This window comes from Podarcis bocagei (genome assembly GCF_964188305.1).
Source record: "Podarcis bocagei genome assembly, chromosome: 18".
In the NCBI taxonomy this organism is placed as follows: domain Eukaryota; kingdom Metazoa; phylum Chordata; class Lepidosauria; order Squamata; family Lacertidae; genus Podarcis; species Podarcis bocagei.
In genome coordinates this window covers 3,503,282-3,522,129 of record NC_138144.1, presented here as the reverse complement: position 1 = coordinate 3,522,129, position 18,848 = coordinate 3,503,282, and the positions used below count along the sequence as shown (strand labels likewise).

Here is an 18,848-nt window from a genome sequence, read left to right as displayed (position 1 = left end):
CCCGTTTCGCTGGATAGATTTATTGCCATTTTTTAAAGGCGGAAGCACAGATGTTCGTGGGTGCATGTGAAAGGACCATATTGCATTCAGAGAAAGGAAGGAAAGGAAGGAAAAGACTTGATTTACAGCTTGATTTTTGCTTCTTTTTTTTTCAAAAGAGGAACAGAGTGGGGATGGGAATAGAGACTCCAAGCCTCGCTCTCTTGAAGATGCCAACTTATTTCCGCTGGAGAATTCATTTCACCACCCACAGAGCAGCCAGTCACCAGCAGCCACGGAGGCCCTGAATACCGTATTTTTTGCTCTATAAGACTTACCTTTTCCCTCCTAAAAAGTAAGGGGAAATGTGTGTGCGTCTTATGGAGCGAATGCAGGCTGCGCAGCTATCCCAGAAGCCAGAACAGCAAGAGGGATTGCTGCTTTCGCTGCGCAGCGATCCCTCTTGCTGTTCTGGCTTCTGAGATTCAGAATATTTGTTTTCTTGTTTTCCTCCTCCAAAAACTAGGTGCGTCTTGTGGTCTGGTGCGTCTTATAGAGCGAAAAATACGGTATATTGGCAGATTTTCAAACCCTGCCATCCCTTCTGCTTATTGAAAGAAGTCTGGTTTTTAAAAGATATTGATGGGTTGCCTTCAACGAAGTCCTACTCAGAGGAGACCCATTGAGATAAAGGGACCAGAGATTCTCAGAAGACTGGAATAAACATGCCAGCTATTTGAAAAGCAAGTCTAATCAACAGATTATGTTAGCAGGACTGCAAGAAGTTCTGTAAGGAGGAATATATGAAATATTGTAAGGAAAGCTATGATGAGAGAGTCTATAGATAATGAAAACCATAGTGAAATTAAGATTTCAATGAAAATTGGGAAATTTTCAGATGGGGTTGATGTAAGTCCAAAAAAACTGGATAAGGTGTGACCTATGTTGAATGACTGTTGAAAATGATATATTAGAAAACTACCATATTTTTTGCTCTATAAGACTCCCTTTTTCCCTCCTAAAAAGTAAGGGGGAAAGTGTGTGCGTCTTATGGAGCGAATGCAGGCTGCGCAGCAATCCCAGAAGCCAGAACAGCAAGAGGGATGGCTGCTTTCGCTGCGCAGCGATCCCTCTTGCTGTTCTGGCTTCTGAGATTCAGAATATTTTTTCCCTTGTTTTCCTCCTCTGAAAACTAGGTGCGTCTTGTGGTCTGGTGTGTCTTATAGAGCGAAAAATACGGTAATTAATATATATATATAGAGAGAGAGAGATGAATGCCTGTGAGTCACATTTATTTCAATGCTCCAAGGAGGACAAATATTTGGTACATTGCGGTATCTTGGAGGAGACTGGCGGGGACCAGTATTATTATTATTATTATTATTATTATTATTATTATTATTATTATTATTATTATTATTATTATTATTATTAAAATCTGCATACTGCCCGATAGCCATAGATCTCAAGGCATTCGACAACGTAAAATTGCAATATGAAAAATGCAAAATAGATGACGAAAACAACAAGAAGGAAAGCAACAACCCCTTCTTCCACAACAGATTTTAAAGGGCATAGGACGTCAATCGCCCCAAGGCCCGGTTGAAGAGGAACCTTTTCGCCTGGCACCTAAAGGCGTACAGCGGTACCTTGGTTCTCAAACGCCTTGGTACTCAAACATCTTGGAACTCAAACACTGAAAACCCGGAAGGAAGTGTTCCAGTTTCTGAACTTTTTTTCGGAAGCCGAACCTGCTCCGTTTTGAGTGTTACGCTTCCGGTTTGAGTGTTACGCTGCGGTCTGTCTGTTTTTGCTATTTATTTTGCGTTTTCGCGGCTCTTTTTTGTGACTGCGTGGAACCCAGTTCAGCTATGGATTTTTTGATTATGTGACAGCTGCACATTGCTTATTGCTTTCGTTTTATGGATGGTCTCGTTCGATAGTAAAATCCATGTTACGTTGCCGTTTTAGGGGTTGTTTTTAAGAGTCTGGAACGGATTAATCCGTTTCGCATTCATTTCTATGGGAAAGCGCGCCTTGGTTTTGGAACGCTTTGGTTTTGGAACGGACTTCCAGAACGGATTAGGTTTGAGAACCAAAGTACCACTGTATATATTCTGTGAAACGCATTTGTTTTAAACCATTGGTTATGCTGGCTGTTTGGGTGGGGGGGCTGACGGGAATTGGGGTCTCTGAAGGGGCACACACAGAGGGTCTCCAAATTCCCCCCCCCTCCACACACAAACACCCCATGCAATTGCGTTTCCACCGATCACCACCGTCAGGTAAACTGCTTCTGAATGTGGACGCTCTGTTTTAACTTTTGCAGTTAAGAAAGCAAAATAAAATAAGCCACATGGAAGGAACGCTAAGAAGCTAAATTAGCCCAGCTGGAACAGATCACCAGACCATCAAGACCAGTATCCCGACTCCCAACACCAGTAGGAAGCAGCCAGTGATATACTGCCTTCAGCGATGATTTTTTTTTTTTGCGACGCTCCAAAGGGCCGCGAAACCCGCAAATCCTGCCAACGCACACGCGAGGAAACAAACAGGGGGGGAAAGGTTGTCGCTAGAACTGCCCTCCCTGAATTTGCCCGAAACCTTGTGGCAGTGAGTTCCATAAGCTGCTAACGACAGGCTTTCAACAGGAAGGCACTAGAGCTGAAAGTTTGGGTGGGGGGGCGGAATAGCAGACAGGCAACAACACACAAATCCTTCTCCACGGATTGGGGACTTCCAGAGAAGTGGCCCGCCATTTCCCCAAATGTCGCACCCGGTATTTAATACGTCCCCGTCCCCCCCGCAAAAAAATAAAGCCTTTAGCAGCCATGCAAAGACAAGAAAACCAGGTTTTCACAGGAGGCGGAGGGTTCGACTGCTGGCAAAGTGTGGGGCCGCCGCCGCAAATCCCCTCTTTCCAACGACACCACTTTTTCCTAAGTGCCCCCCCCAAATCCCCTTCCTTCCGGGGTTCTCCGTGGAGCAGGTTGCATAAGGCTCTGCGCATGTGGTCTGTTATCGTATAGATATCTATAATTGATATTAACTGTTTTGAGATATATATGTATTTATGCATGTATATATCTTACACATATTGGGTTAAAGTTGCGCGGTAAGTCTAGATATGGCTTTCGGTGGTGCAGTCACAGCAGGGCGAAGTGGGATGGAGAGGATATGGGGTCACCGGGAGCCAAACTTTGGTCAGGAGCGACGGGTGATGGGGGGGCGCAGCTGGCTCTCTTAATCTCTCTCTCTCTCAACACACACTCAAATACCAACACCCCCCTAACAGGGCTCCCCCCTAAACTTTCCCCAGCTTCTGTACGAGCCATGGGGGTTCCTGCCCCGCTTTCCCCGCAAGCAGGCTTCGTAAACTGCCCAGCGGGCACCGGGTGTTGCAGCGGGCACCGGGGCACGACACCTGCCCCCCCCGAAGATCTGGCCTGCCCCCCTTTCCCTCCCCGCCGCCAGTTTTGTGCAGCAAAAGGAACGGTCCGCAAGAGAGAAAAGGCGCCGCCGCGATGGGCATTGCAGTGCCGCCCTGCCGCCAGCCGGGTTGGGGGTGCCGCCCTCACCCCACGGCCACCACGGTGCCGCCAGCCGCTCAGGTCAAAGGTCACAAGTTGGAAGGAAGCCTGGATTTCGCTGGGTCCGTGTCGGGCGTGCTAATGGCAGAGTCCTTGCGGGCGCCGCCCGAGTCCGGCGGTGGCGGCGTAGGGGAGCCCACGGGCACCGGGTGGGGCGGGCCCCCGCGGGGCGGAGGCGCAGCCCCCCGGGGCGTACCTCCGGGGCTCTGGGCGGAGGGGGCCGGCGAGGGGGAAGAGGAGGCCGGGGACGCCCCTTGGCCTTGCCCCGCCGCGGTGGCGATGGAGGAAGAGGACTCGCCGGCGGATGGCGGCGGGCTTTGGCCCATGGTCTGAGAGACGCCGTGCGGCAGCGACGGCTGCGAGGCCGACAGTGGGCGCGTCTCCTGGCTCAGGCTACTGGTGGGGAGCGCCTGCGTGCTTTTGTGCGCCGCTAGCCGCTGCGGCGAGCCGGGCGCCTTCTGCTGAGTCAGCGAGAGCTGGGAGCCCGACTGGCCTTTGGCGCCGCCGTAGGGGAACGTCCGGCTGGCCAGGGGGGTTTGGACAGGCGGCCTTGGCGCCACGGCGGGGAAGGGGGCAGGAGGCTGCTGCGGCGGTGGGCGCTGCGGCGGCTGCGGCGCGCCGTGTTGTTGTTGCTGCTGCTGTTGCTGCTGTTGTTGCTGTTGTTGTTGTTGTTGTTGTTGCAGGTTGAGCTGTTGGTGTTGTTGCAGCAGCGCCGGCGAGATGGCGAAGGGCCCCGGGACGGCACCTTGGTACTGCAGCCGGCGCACCATGCGCGGGGACCCCAGTCCCAGGGGCCCCACCAATGGGCTGGCCATCTGCGGGCAGAAACTCATGGCCACAGCCTGCTGGAGCGTGGCGATGGCCGACGTCACCTGGGGCTGAGGCGCAGGGGCAAACATGGCCGCGTGATGATGGAGTTCTGCCTGTTGCACCATCTCGCGGTCATAGCGGACAATCTCCTGTATGATCTCGTTCTCCTGGTTGTTGAAGACGCCCGAGTTGAGGTCGTGCTGGACTTTGTGCAGCAGGATGGAGTTCTTCTTGCCTGGCGGGGAGAGGGGAAAAAGGAGAGAGGGTCAACATTGTAGCATCATACTCATGATAATAGGTATGGCGCTGTGGGTTAAACCACAGAGCCTAGGACTTGCCGATCAGAAGGTCGGTGGTTCGAATCCCCGCAATGACGGGGTGAGCTCCCGTTGCTCGGTCCCTGCTCCTGCCAACCTAGCAGTTTGAAAGCACGTCAAAGTGCATGTAGATAAATAGGTACCCCTCCGGCGGGAAGGTAAACGGCGTTTCCGTGCACTGCTCTGGTTCGCCAGAAGCGGCTTAGTCCTGCTGGCCACATGACCCGGAAGCTGGACGCCAGCTCCCTCGGCCAATAAAGTGAGATGAGCGCCGCAACCCCAGAGTCGGTCACGACTGGACCTAATGGTCAGGGGTCCCTTTACCTTTACCTTACTCATGATAATAAATGCTGGAAATGTAAGGAAAAGGAAGGAACCTTTTACCACATGCGGCGGATGTGCCCCAAGATAAAAGACTTCTGGGAAAGGATTTATAATGAAATGAAAAAAGTGTTGAAAAACACATTTATTAAGAAACCACAAGCCTTTTTACTTGGTATAGTGGGGGATGAAATCCCCAAAAAGGATGTTACTTTTTTTCTGTATGCCACAACAGCTGCGAGAATATTACCAGTGAAGAATTGGAAGAAACAAGATTTACCAACTATCAAAGAATGGGAGATGAAAATGATGGACTATAGGGAGCTTGCCAAACTGACTGGGAGACTCCAAGACCAGAGAGAAGAGACGGTGGAAGAAGACTGGAAGAAGTTTAAAGAATATTTTGACCGTTAGGTCCAGTTGCGGCCGACTCTGGGGTTGCGGCGCTCCTCTCGCTTTACTGGCTGAGGGAGCCGGCGTCCAGCTTCCGGGTCATGTGGCCAGCAGGACTAAGCCGCTTCTGGAGAACCAGAGCAGCGCACGGAAAATGTAGTATAAACACTGACAACTGGGGAACACTGGCCTGCGAGCGCTCCAGCTGGAGAACAGCCTTTGCCAAAGATGTCGTGGGCTTTGAAGACATTCGAACTCAGGGCGAGAGGGAGAAACGTGCTAAGAGGAAGGCACGCTTGGCAAATCGACACTGGGATCAACTCCCACCCGGAAACCAATGTCCCCACTGTGGAAGGACGTGTGGATCCAGAACTGGCCTCCCCAGTCGCTTACGGACTCACTGTTAAGACCGTGTTCATGGAAGACAATCTTACTCGGCTACCAGTGATCACCAAAGAAGATGAAGATGATGATCATCATCATCACTCTCAGTGGTACTGCCGGAGACCGCAAGCAGGGAGAGTCTTGTGTTCAAATCCCGTGGAGACTTTCCCTGATCTGGTTGGTTAGGCTGCTGGACAAGGGTGGCCGGCCACTGGACTGACCCACCAAGGCCCTTCCGATGTTCCCTCTGCTCAGTCTCTGTGAATCTGGGAGAGCTCAGTTGGCAGAGCACGACCCTTAATCTCAAGGTTGTGGGTTCGAGCCCCAGGTTGGGCGAAGGATTCCTGAATTGCAGGGGGCTGGACTAGATGCCTCACGGGGTCCCTTCCGACTCTACAATTCTGATTCTGATCAAGGGCAAGATGCTAGAATAGAGGTGCCCCTTTGGAAAAAACTCTGGATGTACCGTATTTTTCGCTCTATAAGACACACCAGACCACAAGACGCACCTAGTTTTTGGAGGAGGAAAACAAGAAAAAAGATATTCTGAATCTCAGAAGCCAGAAGAGCAAGAGGGATCGCTGCGCAGTGAAAGCAGCAATCCCTCTTGCTGTTCTGGCTTCTGGGATAGCTGCGCAGCCTGCATTCGCTCCATAAGACGCACACACATTTCCCCTTACTTTTCAGGAGGGAAAAAGTGAGTCTTATAGAGCAAAAAATACAGTACATTTCCAAAATATAAGATAAAAAACAAATAAAATAAAACCATCCAGCAACAGTGTTTTGCGTTGTGTACATAGCTGTCAACGTTTCCCTTTTCTTAAAGGGAAATTCCCTTATTCCGAATAGGATTCCTCGCAAGAAAAGGGAAAAGTTAACAGCTATGGTTGTGCGGGCTCCTAGGATGTAAGTCATGGGTCCCGCCTGCTCCCTAAAATATCACCAGTTTGTTCCTTTCTATATACAGGGTGCCTACATTCTGCTATTTATAATTATTAGTAGTCTGCCAAGGCTCTTCTACCCCTTCTGAAGTCGAGGAATGGGGCAGAATTTCCCCCATGGGGTGGGGGACCCCACAAAATACCTATGCGGTCCAGGCGGTCGATGGCGACTGTTTCGAAAGCTCGTCTCATCATGGGATATTCCTCCAAGACTTCGTTGAAGTTGTCCACCGAGAGGGAGTAGAGGCGGCAGTACGTGTCTGCTCGGACGCTTGCGGTGCGCCGGCCTCTGGTCAGCAAGCAGATTTCTGCAAGGCAAGATAGGGAAAAAGCTTTTTTTTCCAGCACACAAACACACACAGGCAACATGGATTTCGGTCGCGACCCCCGCCAAGGGAATAAAACCCCACCACACCATACATAGCTGTCGACTTACAGATTTGAAAATAAGGGACCAGCAGCCTCGAAAATAAGGGATCAGCAGCCAAAATAAGGGATTCTCCAAGCACAGGTATGTTCGACTTCTGAGCCCCTCCGAGCCAAAGGCAGAAAGCCCAGCCAGCAGCCAAACGAAGCCTCAAGCGGTGGTTCCCACAGCGCAGCAACCCGGCAAAGGGGATGCAGCAAGGAAAACCACCGTCACCTCTCTGCTGGGAAGCGCTGAGCAAAGGCGAGTCCCCAGGCAACGCAGCCGACTTGATTGGCACAAGGCATGCAAGCTCCACCCCCCAGTCGTCCTTAGACTCTTTATTGGGTGAGCAACGCAGCCAAGCAACACAGTTGGAGCCTCCCTCCTCCCTGGCCGGCAGGGAGGGAGGGAGAGGAACTGCTTCCTTTGAAACCCAGGAAATTTAAGGGACATCATCTATAAGGGACAGCAGCGGGAAAGAACTGGTATTTTTGTTGGGGGTGGGTTAGTTGTGATGTCCAAATTCCCTGTCCATATCATCCATGTTTAGTTCCTGCTTTATTTTTTTATTTTACACTGTTTTTGCAAGCCATGGTTTCCCTGGTGTTTTCCAGGAAACGAGAGCTGGGCTGTCGATGCTGAAATGGAGAGTCTGTCTGCATTTCGGGGGAGGGAAATGGGGCAGTGCAGTCTAGGGAGCTTTGATTTGGCCTTTGTGGGTGCTTGTCAACGTAGTCAATGCCAAATTGCAAAGGGGGGGGGGAATTAGGAACTACCCCCCTCCCCACAAAAAATAAAGTCCAAAACAAGGGTTCAGTGCAGTTGCATTCGTGGCTGGCATGCTGAAGAAGGAATAATAAAATCAGGGTGAGAAGTAAGCTTTGAATCCCTTCCCCTCTCTCCCTGGGGCTATTTATAGGGACCTCATTTAGGGAAATTAAAAGACGCCTGCTCCTTGGGAGAAAGGCGATGGCAAACCTAGACAGCATCTTAAAAAGCAGAGACATCACCTTGCTAACAAAGGTCCGTATAGTTCAAGCTATGGTTTTCCCAGTAGTGATGTGTGGAAGTGAGAGCTGGACCATGAAGAAGGCTGATGGCCGAAGAATGGATGCTTTTGAATTCTGGTGCTGGAGGAGACTCTTGAGAGTCCCATGGACTGCAAGAAGATCCAACCTCTCCATTCTGAAGGAAATCAGCCCTGAGTGCTCACTGGAAGGACAGATCATGAAGCTGAGGCTCCAAGACTTTGGCCCCCTCATGAGAAGACTCCCTGGGAAAGACCCTGATGTTGGGAAAGATGGAGGGCAGAAGGAGAAGGGGACGACAGAGGACGAGATGGTGGGACAGTGTTCTCAAAGCGACCAGCATGAGTTTGACCAAACTGCGGGAGGCAGTGGAAGACAGGAGGGCCTGGCGTGCTCTGGTCCAGGGGGTCACGAAGAGTCGGACACGACTAAATGACTAAACAACATTTAGGGAAGGGAAATGACAACCCCCCCATGCCCTATATTTTAGACCCTGAGCCTCACCTCCGAAATAGGAGCCGTCTGAGAGTTTCATCTCCTTGTTGCCCTTGGTGAGGACACTGACCACGCCGTGCTGGATGAAATACATCTTCTTGCCAATGGTGCCCTCCCGGATGATGTAGTCGCCCGGCTGGAAGACCTCAAACTTGAGCTTCGTCAACATGGCGGTGACGAAGTTGGGGTCAGCGTTGGCGAAGAGAGGCATGGAGGCCACCAGTTTGCGGCAGTTGAAGTTGACAATCTCCTGGAGAGAAGAGCAGGAAAAGGAACAGGGGGCGGTGAGCCGGGACCGAGCAACGGGAGCTCACCCAGTCGCGGGGATTTGAACCACCGACCTTCTGTTCAGCAAGCCCTATGCTCTGTGGTTTAACCCACAGCACCACCCGTGTCCCTTTTCATAGGTTTCCTACATTCTGCTATTTATAAGCTAAACAAGCTATAGCTTTGGGCCCCACTCTCTTGGGGCCCCCAAAAAAAATTAAAGGAAAAAACAACAAGATGTACATTTCCAAGATATAAGATAAAAAAACAAATAAAATAAATCCTACATCCAGCAACATTGCTTTGTGTAGGCTCCTGTGATGTAAGTCATGGGGCCCGCCTGCTAGCCTGCTCCCTAAAATATCCCTGTTTTGCTCCTTTCTATATATAGGGTGCCTACATTCTGCTATTTATAATTATTAGTCAAGGTAAAGGGACCCCTGACCGTTAGATCCAGTTGCGGACGACTCTGGGGTTGTGGCGCTCATCTCGCTTTATTGGCCAAGAGAGCCGGCGTACAGCTTCCGGGTCATGTGGCCAGCAGGACTAAGCCGCTTGTGGTGAACCAGAGCAGTGCATGGAAACACCGTTTACCTTCCCGCCGGAGTGGTACCTATTTATCTACTTGCACTTTGACGTGCTTTCGAACTGCTAGGTTGGCAGGAGCAGGGACCGAGCAATGGGAGCTCACCCCATCGCGGGGATTCGAACCACTGACCTTCTGATCGGCAAGTCCTAGGCTCTGTGGTTTAACCCACAGCGCCACCCCAGTTTAAAAAGCCACCCTTTAAACCGTAACCCATTTCACAAGCTGGCCTCTTTTTCCCCGGGGTCCAAAGACAACTCTTACCTCTCTCAGAGGCTCGTTCAGTTCCTCAAGAATGCTGTCCTCATCGAACATCTTGCCTTGGTAGCGGTGCTCGTAGTAATCGTGGATTTTCTGTCGGAAGTCGGCAGGAAGCTTGTGGAAAGACATATACTGCTCCACTTGCTTGTACTGTGGGGAGAAGAGAGAGAAACTGCAGTGAGCGCGGAGGCATTTCGAACCCTTCATTTACTGATATGTGTAGACTGATTTCACAAAGTTAAGCTAAGCTAAGCAGATATATTGTATAGTTAAAGCTATGGTTTCCCCAATAGTGATGTACGGAAGTGAGAGCTGGACCATAAGGAAGGCTGATGGCCGAAGAATGGATGCTTTTGAATTCTGGTGTTGGAGGAGACTCTTGAGAGTCCCATGGACTGCAAGAAGATCAAACCTCTCTATTCTGAAGGAAATCAGCCCTGAGTGCTCACTGGAAGGACAGATCCTGAAGCTGAGGCTCCAAGACTTTGGCCACCTCATGAGAAGAGAAGACTCCCTGGAAAAGACCCTGATGTTGGGAAAGATGGAGGGCACAAGGAGAAGGGGACGACAGAGGACGAGATGGTGGGACAGTGTTCTTGAAGCTACCAGCATGAGTTTGACCAAACTGCGGGAGGCAGTGGAAGACAGGAGGGCCTGGCGTGCTCTGGTCCAGGGGGTCACGAAGAGGCGGACACCACTAAACAACTCAAGATGCTGTCTAGGTTTGTCATTGCTTTTCTCCCAAGAAGCAGGCGTCTTTTAATTTCGTGGCTTCTGTCACCATCTGCAGTGATCATGGAGCCCAAGAAAGTAAAATCTCTCACCGCCTCCATTTCTTCCCTTCTATTTTCAGAACATTTAGTCGACCGCAAAGCATCATTGGACGCCAGGAAAGCCCATATAGATGGAAAGAAAACAGGCAAAACAGTCCTTTCTTTGAGACGGCAACCTCCTTAATAAGCCGCCTCCTCTTGTGAAAGATAGAAAGCCAGAGATCTTCACCACGGCCTGAAAAACCACTTGACCTAAAAAGCCTAGGGAGGTGAGATTTGCCCTACAGATTTGCCTATCAGGAATGCCAAGGCGTTGGCAAGAGTGAATTCTCTTTGCTTTCTGCATCTTGCACCAATCGCCAACCCCACAAGGCCATGGCTGTCAGAAGACGGGTGGCAGTCGCATCCGGAGAACACTCAGTCGAAGTGGGGGGGGGGGTTGGTGGGGTGTGTGTGTCTGAGGACCCAACGAGGTTGTCAGAAAAAGAGCCTTTTGCTTCAGGAGACAGGAAGAGGGCTGGTCAAAACAGCCTCCAGCCGTCGGCTCTAAAACCAAGCTGTCGTCTATCCTTTAAAGATTTTCACAGGGAAAGGAAAGGAAAGATTCCCCAATTGAAAATAAATATTCTCTAACAGAAAGCAGAGAAGACGGATGTTCGCATGGGTCGGAGGTTTTTAATACTGCAATCCTGTGTTCTTTCACGTAAACACCAGGTGGAAATATTTTTTCATTTATTGCTGCATTTATTTTTCCATTTCTCTCTCTTTCTTCCCTTTATTTCTATTGTTCCTTTCTTTCCTCCCCCCCCCCACAGCTGCAATTTTATTGTTATTATGGGGAAATCTCAACAAAACAATCTGATCAAAAGAAAAGAAGATTGAGATCTTAAAAGACTCTTGGTTCTGAAGGAAAAATTACCGTATTTTTTGCTCTCTAAGACTCACTTTTCCCCTCCTAAAAAGTAAGGGGAAATGTGTGTGCGTCTTATGGGGCGAATGCAGGCTGCGCAGCTATCCCAGAAGCCAGAACAGCAAGAGGGATTGCTGCTTTCACTGCGCAGCGATCCCTCTTGCTGTTCTGGCTTCTGAGATTCAGAATATATTTTTTCTTGTTTTCCTCCTCCAAAAACTAGGTGCGTCTTCTGGTCTAATGCGTCTTATAGAGCGAAAAATACGGTAAATAGGAGACCTTATTGCTCCCTATATATTGACATACATATTGATAGATTAAATAAAATCATATCTACTGTGTCTCAGGGCAGTGGGAGAAAGGAGAGGTTGTAATGGAAATGACCGCAGGGCTCTGTTTCAGCTTTCCTTTTTCCCAGCTAGATGGAGCTTCCACATTCAAGAGCAGTCTACCGCCGTAGGAATAAATGCGAAAGAGCAGGAACGTATGAGGTTTGTCACACTCGTGCTCTCCCTGGGACAAAGAAACGCTGGGACAAGACGCTGAAGGAGTGTCTCCACCTCCATCATCCTGCCTGGACACTGAGGTCCAGCTCCGAGGGCCTTCTGGCAGTTCCCTCATTGCGAGAAGCAAAGCTACAGGGAACCAGGAAGAGGGCCTTCTCGGTGGTGGCGCCCGCCCTGTAGAACGCCCTCCCACCAGATGTCAAAGAGAAAAAGAACTACCAAACTTTTAGAAGACATCTGAAGGCAGCCCTGTTTAGGGAAGCTTTTAGCGTTTAATAGGTTATTGTATTTTAGTGTTTTGTTGGAAGCCGCCCAGAGTGGCTGGGGAAACCCAGCCAGATGGGTAGGGTATAAATAATAAATTATTATTATTATTATTATTAAATGGGATCCGAGCCGCTGGTTGCCCTGTCTCAGCCGCGGAAACGCCACCCAACGGACCAGGCGTCTTTGCGCAACCTCGCCTTCCCTGCCCAACAAATACCTTCTCTTGATACTGTCGCCGGGAGGAATCGAGAGACTGGATGAGGGCTGTGGCATGGCCAATGAACATGGCATAGCACGTTGCTCCCACGATCATGCTCAGCATTGTCAGCCAGATGTCGGTCATGCTCTCTGGCGCTTGGCGGCCGTACCCAATGCACAGCATGTGGCTCATTGACTTGAAGAGAGCGAAAGAGTACAGTTCGCTCCAGGAATCATTCTGGAACAGAGAGAGAGGCAGGTTACAGGAGGAAGCTACACTTGATCTTAGCCAAAAGGCCGAGAATGTACACTTATTTTTTTAAAAAAATATATATTTATTAGCATTTTCTATAACAAAAACAAAAATAAACAACCACAAAAAATATATAACAAACATACAAAAATGTAAAACTTAAAAACAATTAAAAACACATAAAGTTTAAATTGCTTATTTCTTTTAACTTATTTCTCAGAGCTCCTCACACCTTCCCTTCTTGTATTCCAATTCAAATTATTAGCTCAGCAAATCCTTATTACTTATTTCTCAACTTTAACTTAATAATTTAATTTAACATATTATTATTTTACTTTTTCTCTTTCATCCATTTCCTCAATTTATTTTTGCTAACCTTATTTTCATTTAATTTAGTTCATTTTAAAAAAACCAATATTACCTTATCCAAACTTAAACATCAATACTTATACATCAATACTCATTCTTAAAACATTTTTTCTAAAGTCGATCCAAATTCCCTTCCACGAATTTCCCAATTTTCATACAAATAACAAAACAAAACAAAAACAAAACAAATTATAATTATGTACCCTTTGGATTCCCAAACTCCACCCACCCCTTTCCCGGTTTCAGTCCCCAATAAATGTCTATCAGTCTTAATCTACTATCAGCCTGGAGATCTCACATCCGAGGCTCTTAATTCTCTCTCAATTCCTCTCTGCCGGTTTTTTTGATAGTCCTTAATATTGAACACCAAATCTCGGAGAAACTCTGGCCCAACGGGATCCTGAATGTACACTTATTTTAATGAATTGACTTTTGCACAACTTCAGAAAGCTTTTACAGAGTTACGACTAAATACAATAAGCTCTGCTTATAGAGATGGGAGACACAGAGGCAGACCAAAAAACGAACGTGTTTGCATCAGGGGATGTCCTGAAGTAGAGGACCTTATGCATTATATCTTGCACTGTCCCTTATATAATGATGCAAGAAAAAGATTTTTAGTACCTATAATGACAAGGTCCCCTGGCCAGAACCCCTCGGACACGATTTTATATCTCCTCGCAGACACAGATAAGTATGTGACCTGGCATGTAGCACTTTATGCAACCGCTGCTAGGAAAATTAGAGCAAATTATATAGCCAAGGTAGCCATCAACTGTAAAGGAGATGAATTTATTTGATCCTATCTATCTACCTCAGGCTATGCTCTATCTATGTCACCACTGTATTAATTGACCTTGCTTTTAACATTAGTGACCATGTGATGATTTTAGCGTACGAATTTTATTGTTTAATGTCTTGATTTGTACATTGGGGTACTTTTATAGCTCTGTTTAGAGTACGTAATGCTTTGATAATATAAATGTTTTAAGTCTTTTTTATCAATTCAGTATATTTTCCTTTAATTGCCAAATAATTCTGTGTACATTGCGGCAGCCTTTGGCTATGAGCAATAAAACTGACTGAGACTGAGACACAGGAGGAAGCAGGCAGCGTGGCCACAATACAAGCCAGTCCTCCTGTCTGACAGGTCTGTGTTTTCACTATTACAGTCATACCTCGGGTTACAGGTATGCGTTTTTTTGGGTTGCGCACTGCCAAAACCTAGAAGTACCGGAACGGGTTACTTCCGGGTTTCAGCAGTCGCACATGCGCAGAAGCGCTAAATCGAGCTTTGCACAGAAGCGTCGAATCGCAACTCGCGCGTGCACGGATGCGGGTTGCGAATGTGCCTCCCACACGGATCACGTTCGCAACCCGAGCGTCCACTGTACTAACTCAACCAGTGCCAAATTTATGTACAGTCATATCTCGGGTTGAATGTGCTTCAGGATGAGCGTGTTTGAGTTGCGCTCCGTGGCAACCCGGAAGTAACGGAGAAGGACCACATAACACCGGTCCTGAGAGATCTGCATTGGCTCCCAGTACGTTTCCGAGCACGATTCAAAGTGTTGGTGCTGACCTTGAAAGCCCAAAACGGCCCAGTAGACCTGAAGGAGCATCTCCACCCCCATCGTACCGCTCAGACACTGAGGTCCAGCACCGAGGGCCTTCTGGCGGTTCCCTCCCTGCGAGAAGTGAGGTTACAGGGAACCAGGCAGAGGGCCTTCTCGGTGGTGGCGCCTGCCCTATGGAACACCCTCCCAGCAGATGTCAAGGAAATAAGAAGCTATCTTCTCTTTAAAAGACATCTGAAGGCTGTCTAGGGAAGTTTTTAATATTTAACGCTGTATTGTTTTTAACACTTGATTGGAAGCCGCCCAGAGTGACTGGGGAAACTCAGCCAGATGGGCGGGGTATAAATAATAAATCATTATCATTATCATTATCATTATCATTATCATTATCATTATCATTATCACTATCATTATCATTATTATGGAGGCCGGCTCCCGGTAGCAAGAGCCAAGAGGGGGGGAGATGTCGAGGCAACCGGACTCACCACCATCCCGTTGATGGAGACCCAGCAGTCGCTGGGGAAATCTTGGAGCATGGGAACCAGGAACTGGAGACAGCCATCCCAGTGACATAGAAGAAGCATCATTCCAATGAGGTTGATGATCCTCATGACGGCGCTGGCCAGGTCGTAGGTCATGTGGAAGATCTGAAAGGGAAACGCATATATTATTTCAGGACTGTAACGGACCGGAAAACTGGGCCCAGGCTCGGAAAATGAATTTCAACAGGGACAAGCGTAAGGTTCTGCGCTTAGGCAGGAAGAACCAGGATGGGGGACACCTGGCTTGCTAGCGGTACGTGTGAAAAGGATCTAGGGGTCTTGGTGGACCAGAAGCTGAACATGAGCCCACCGTGTGATGCAGCAGCAAAAAAGGCGAATGCTATTGCAAGCTGCATCAAACAGGAATCTAGTGTCCAGATCAAGGGAAGTCATAAAGTAAAGGTAAAGGGACCCCTGACCGTTAGGTCCAGTCGTGGCCGACTCTGGGGTTGCGGTGCTCATCTCGCTTTACTGGCCAAGGGAGCCGGCGTACAGCTTCTGGGTCATGTGGCCAGCAGGACTAAGCCGCTTCTGGCAAAGCAGAGCAGCGCACGGAAACGCCGTTTACCTTCCTGCCGGAGTGGTACCTATTTATCTACTTGCACTGGTGTGCTTTTGAACTGCTAGGTTGGCAGGAGCAGGGACCGAGCAACGGGAGCTCACCCCATTGTGGGATTCGAACCACCGACCTTCTGATCGGCAAGCCCTAGGCTCTGTGGTTTAACCCACAGCGCCACCTGTGTCCCTAAAAGGGAAGTCATAGTCCATAGCCCCGCTCTATTCTGCCCAGCCCAGACCACACCTGTGTCCAGTTCTGGGCGCCACAATTTAAGAAGGATGTTGACAAGCTGGAACGTGTGCAGAGGAGGGCAAACAAGATGATTAAGGGTCTGGATACCGAGCCTGATGAGGAATGGTAGAAGGAGCTGGGTATGTTTATCCTGGAAAAAGAGGAGATATGATAGCCATCCTCAAATATCTGAAAGGCTGCCACATGGAAGAGGGAGCACGCTTGTTTTCTCCTGCTCTGGAGGGTAGGACTCGAACCCGTGGCTTCAAGTGACAAGAAAGGAGATTCCAACTAAACAATGGGAAAAACTTTCTGACGGTAAGAGCTGTTCAGCAGTGGAACAGACTCCCACAAGATGTGGCGAGCTCTCCTTCCATGGAGGATTTTAAGCGGAGGTTGGGTGACCATCTGTCAGGGATGCTTTAGCCGAGATTCACTGCGAGAAGCCAAGTTACAGGGAACCAGGCAGAGGGCCTTCTCGGTAGTGGCGCCCGCCCTGTGGAACGCCCTCCCACCAGATGTCAAAGAGAACAACAACTATCTGACTTTTAGAAGACATCTGAAGGCAGCCCTGTTTAGGGAAGCTTTTAATGTTTGATGTATCACAGTATTTTAATATTCTTTTGGAAGCCGCCCAGAGTGGCTGGGGAAACCCAGCCAGATGGGCGGGGTATAAATAATAAATTATTATTATTATTATTATTGGACTAGATGACCGCTAGGTCCCTTCCAACTCTAAGATTCTACGATTCTATGATCTACACCCCACATTTCTGTGATAAGCCAGTTTGGAAGACAAAAATCTCAATCGAGACAGATTAAAGGCGAATTCTAGAGAAATAACAATAAACTGGGTGAGATATATATATATATATATATCAGCAGATTGAAAACAGGGGGGTGCAATTGCTGTTAAAGCTTTGTTCTGTTTCTTTGAAAAGCTCACCAGACTAAAATGGTCTTAAGAGCCACTACAAAGACTCTCCTGCACCTATAAAATAGAGCAAGCTGGCCAGGCCATTGATTTTCCGTTTCCTTCTTTATTTTACTTTAAATTTAAAAGAGAAAACGGGTCTGCAGACTCCTCTCGATGCCGCACTCCCAAGAGCAAAAGGAACAATTATTAAAGTTATCATTATATTTATATCCTGCCCCCCCCCCGACTGGGGCTCGAAGCAGCTTACGCAAATTAAAACAACACAAAAAACACACAGAAAGCTAAATACAGTGGTACCTCAGGTTAAGTGCTTAATTCGTTCCGGAGGTCTGTTCTTAACCTGAAACTGTTCTTAACCTGAAGCACCACTTTAGCTAATGGGGCCTCCCACTGCCGCCGGAGCACAATTTCTGTTCTCATCCTGAAGCAAAGTTCTTAACCCTAGGTACTATTTCTGGGTTAGCAGAGTCTGTAACCTGAAGCGTCTGTAACCCGAGGTACCACTGTACATATAAAAGGCTGAGAGGTGACCGGATTGCTGTCTTCAAATATTTGGAAGATGTACAGACCCGCTGAAACCCGGAAGTAACGGAACAGGTTACTTCCGCGTTTTGGCGGTCACGCATGTGCAGAAGCGCTGAACAGTTGGTGTTTAAAGAAAGGTTGGAAATATCGCCAAGCGACTGAGCAGGAAGGTTGATCGAGAGAGGAGGCCCTCTGGTATTCCAACTCTTACAGTGGTACCTCGGGTTACATACGCTTCAGGTTACATACGCTTCAGGTTACAGACTCTGCTAACCCAGAAATAGTACCTTGGGTTAAGAACTTTGCTTCAGGATGAGAACAGAAATCGTGTTCCAGTGGTGCGACAGCAGCAGGAGGCCCCATTAGCTAAAGTGGTGCTTCAGGTTAAGAACAGTTTCAGGTTAAGAACGGACCTCCGGAACGAGTTAAGTACGTAACCAGAGGTACCACTGTGCCAGAAATTGAACCCAGGGTTTTGCAGACGTCACAAGTGCAGCCTAATAAAACAGCTCCCGCTTCCCGGAAGTAGTTAAGGCAGGATTCGAACCGGCGACCGCAATCATTTGCAGCGGGGGGATGGGGCACTCCCCCACCTGCCCTGCGGACCACCAACGCTACCGTTTTGATCGCAGGCTCGAGGCAGCGTGGAAATAGCTCTCTCTCTCTCTCTGCGCGGAGGAAATGCAATCACAAAAGGCTCGTCGTTTGACGAGGACGTATTAATTGTTCCAACATTCAATCTAGTGGGTAATTACAGCTGGGGTCAGGGGAGAGACAAGGGCCTCTCTGCGGCGCATGGCCTGCGTTGAGGGGGGGGAGCCGGCATGTGGAAGCTCGCAGCCGATGCACAGATGCTCCCCTCCTGGCAGAAATTATGACGCGGACATGGAGAGCGGGCTGCAGTTTCTCTGGAAGACACAGAAGGACAGGGCAAAAGCACTGACACGAGGCAGCGTCCACCTTTGGGGTCCTGCCTTGTCCCGCTCCAAGCCAGTGGCTCCATAAACTCACCCCCCCCCAGCTCCATAAACTCATCCGCCGTGCCCCCTACCCTACCAAAAGCATCTATCTTGGATCTCAAATGCCTTGGCTCCCGAACAAATCCGCTCCCGAATGATCGAAACCCGGAAGTGACTGTTCCAGTTTGCAAACTACTGTGTTGTTGTTGTTTAGTCGTTTAGTCGTGTCCGCCTCTTTGTGACCCCCTGGACCAGAGCACGCCAGGCACTCCTGTCTTCCACTGCCTCCCGCAGTTTGGTCAAACTCATGCTGGTAGCTTCAAGAACACTGTCCCACCATCTCGTCCTCTGTCGTCCCCTTCTCCTTGTGCCCTCCATCTTTCCCAACATCAGGGTCTTTTCCAGGGAGTCTTCTCTTCTCCTGAGGTGGCCAAAGTCTTGGAGCCTCAGCTTCAGGATCT

General features: G+C 48.9%; 1 protein-coding gene across 1 annotated transcript in view; it reads right to left on the bottom strand.

Annotated features, from left to right (window-relative positions):
• Positions 1 to 1,378: 1,378 nt before the first annotated feature.
• HCN2 (hyperpolarization activated cyclic nucleotide gated potassium and sodium channel 2) overlaps positions 1,379 to 18,848 on the bottom strand; it is a 51,938-nt gene continuing 34,468 nt past the window's right edge. Inside the window, exons 3-8 of the mRNA XM_081177670.1 lie at positions 15,120 to 15,281; positions 12,455 to 12,673; positions 9,785 to 9,931; positions 8,677 to 8,917; positions 6,879 to 7,043; positions 1,379 to 4,614 (exon numbers count right to left, since the gene is read on the bottom strand). Coding sequence (XP_081033796.1) covers positions 3,599 to 4,614; positions 6,879 to 7,043; positions 8,677 to 8,917; positions 9,785 to 9,931; positions 12,455 to 12,673; positions 15,120 to 15,281 — 1,950 coding nt within the window. The 3' untranslated portion in view covers positions 1,379 to 3,598. The remainder of the gene's footprint in view (positions 4,615 to 6,878; positions 7,044 to 8,676; positions 8,918 to 9,784; positions 9,932 to 12,454; positions 12,674 to 15,119; positions 15,282 to 18,848) is intronic.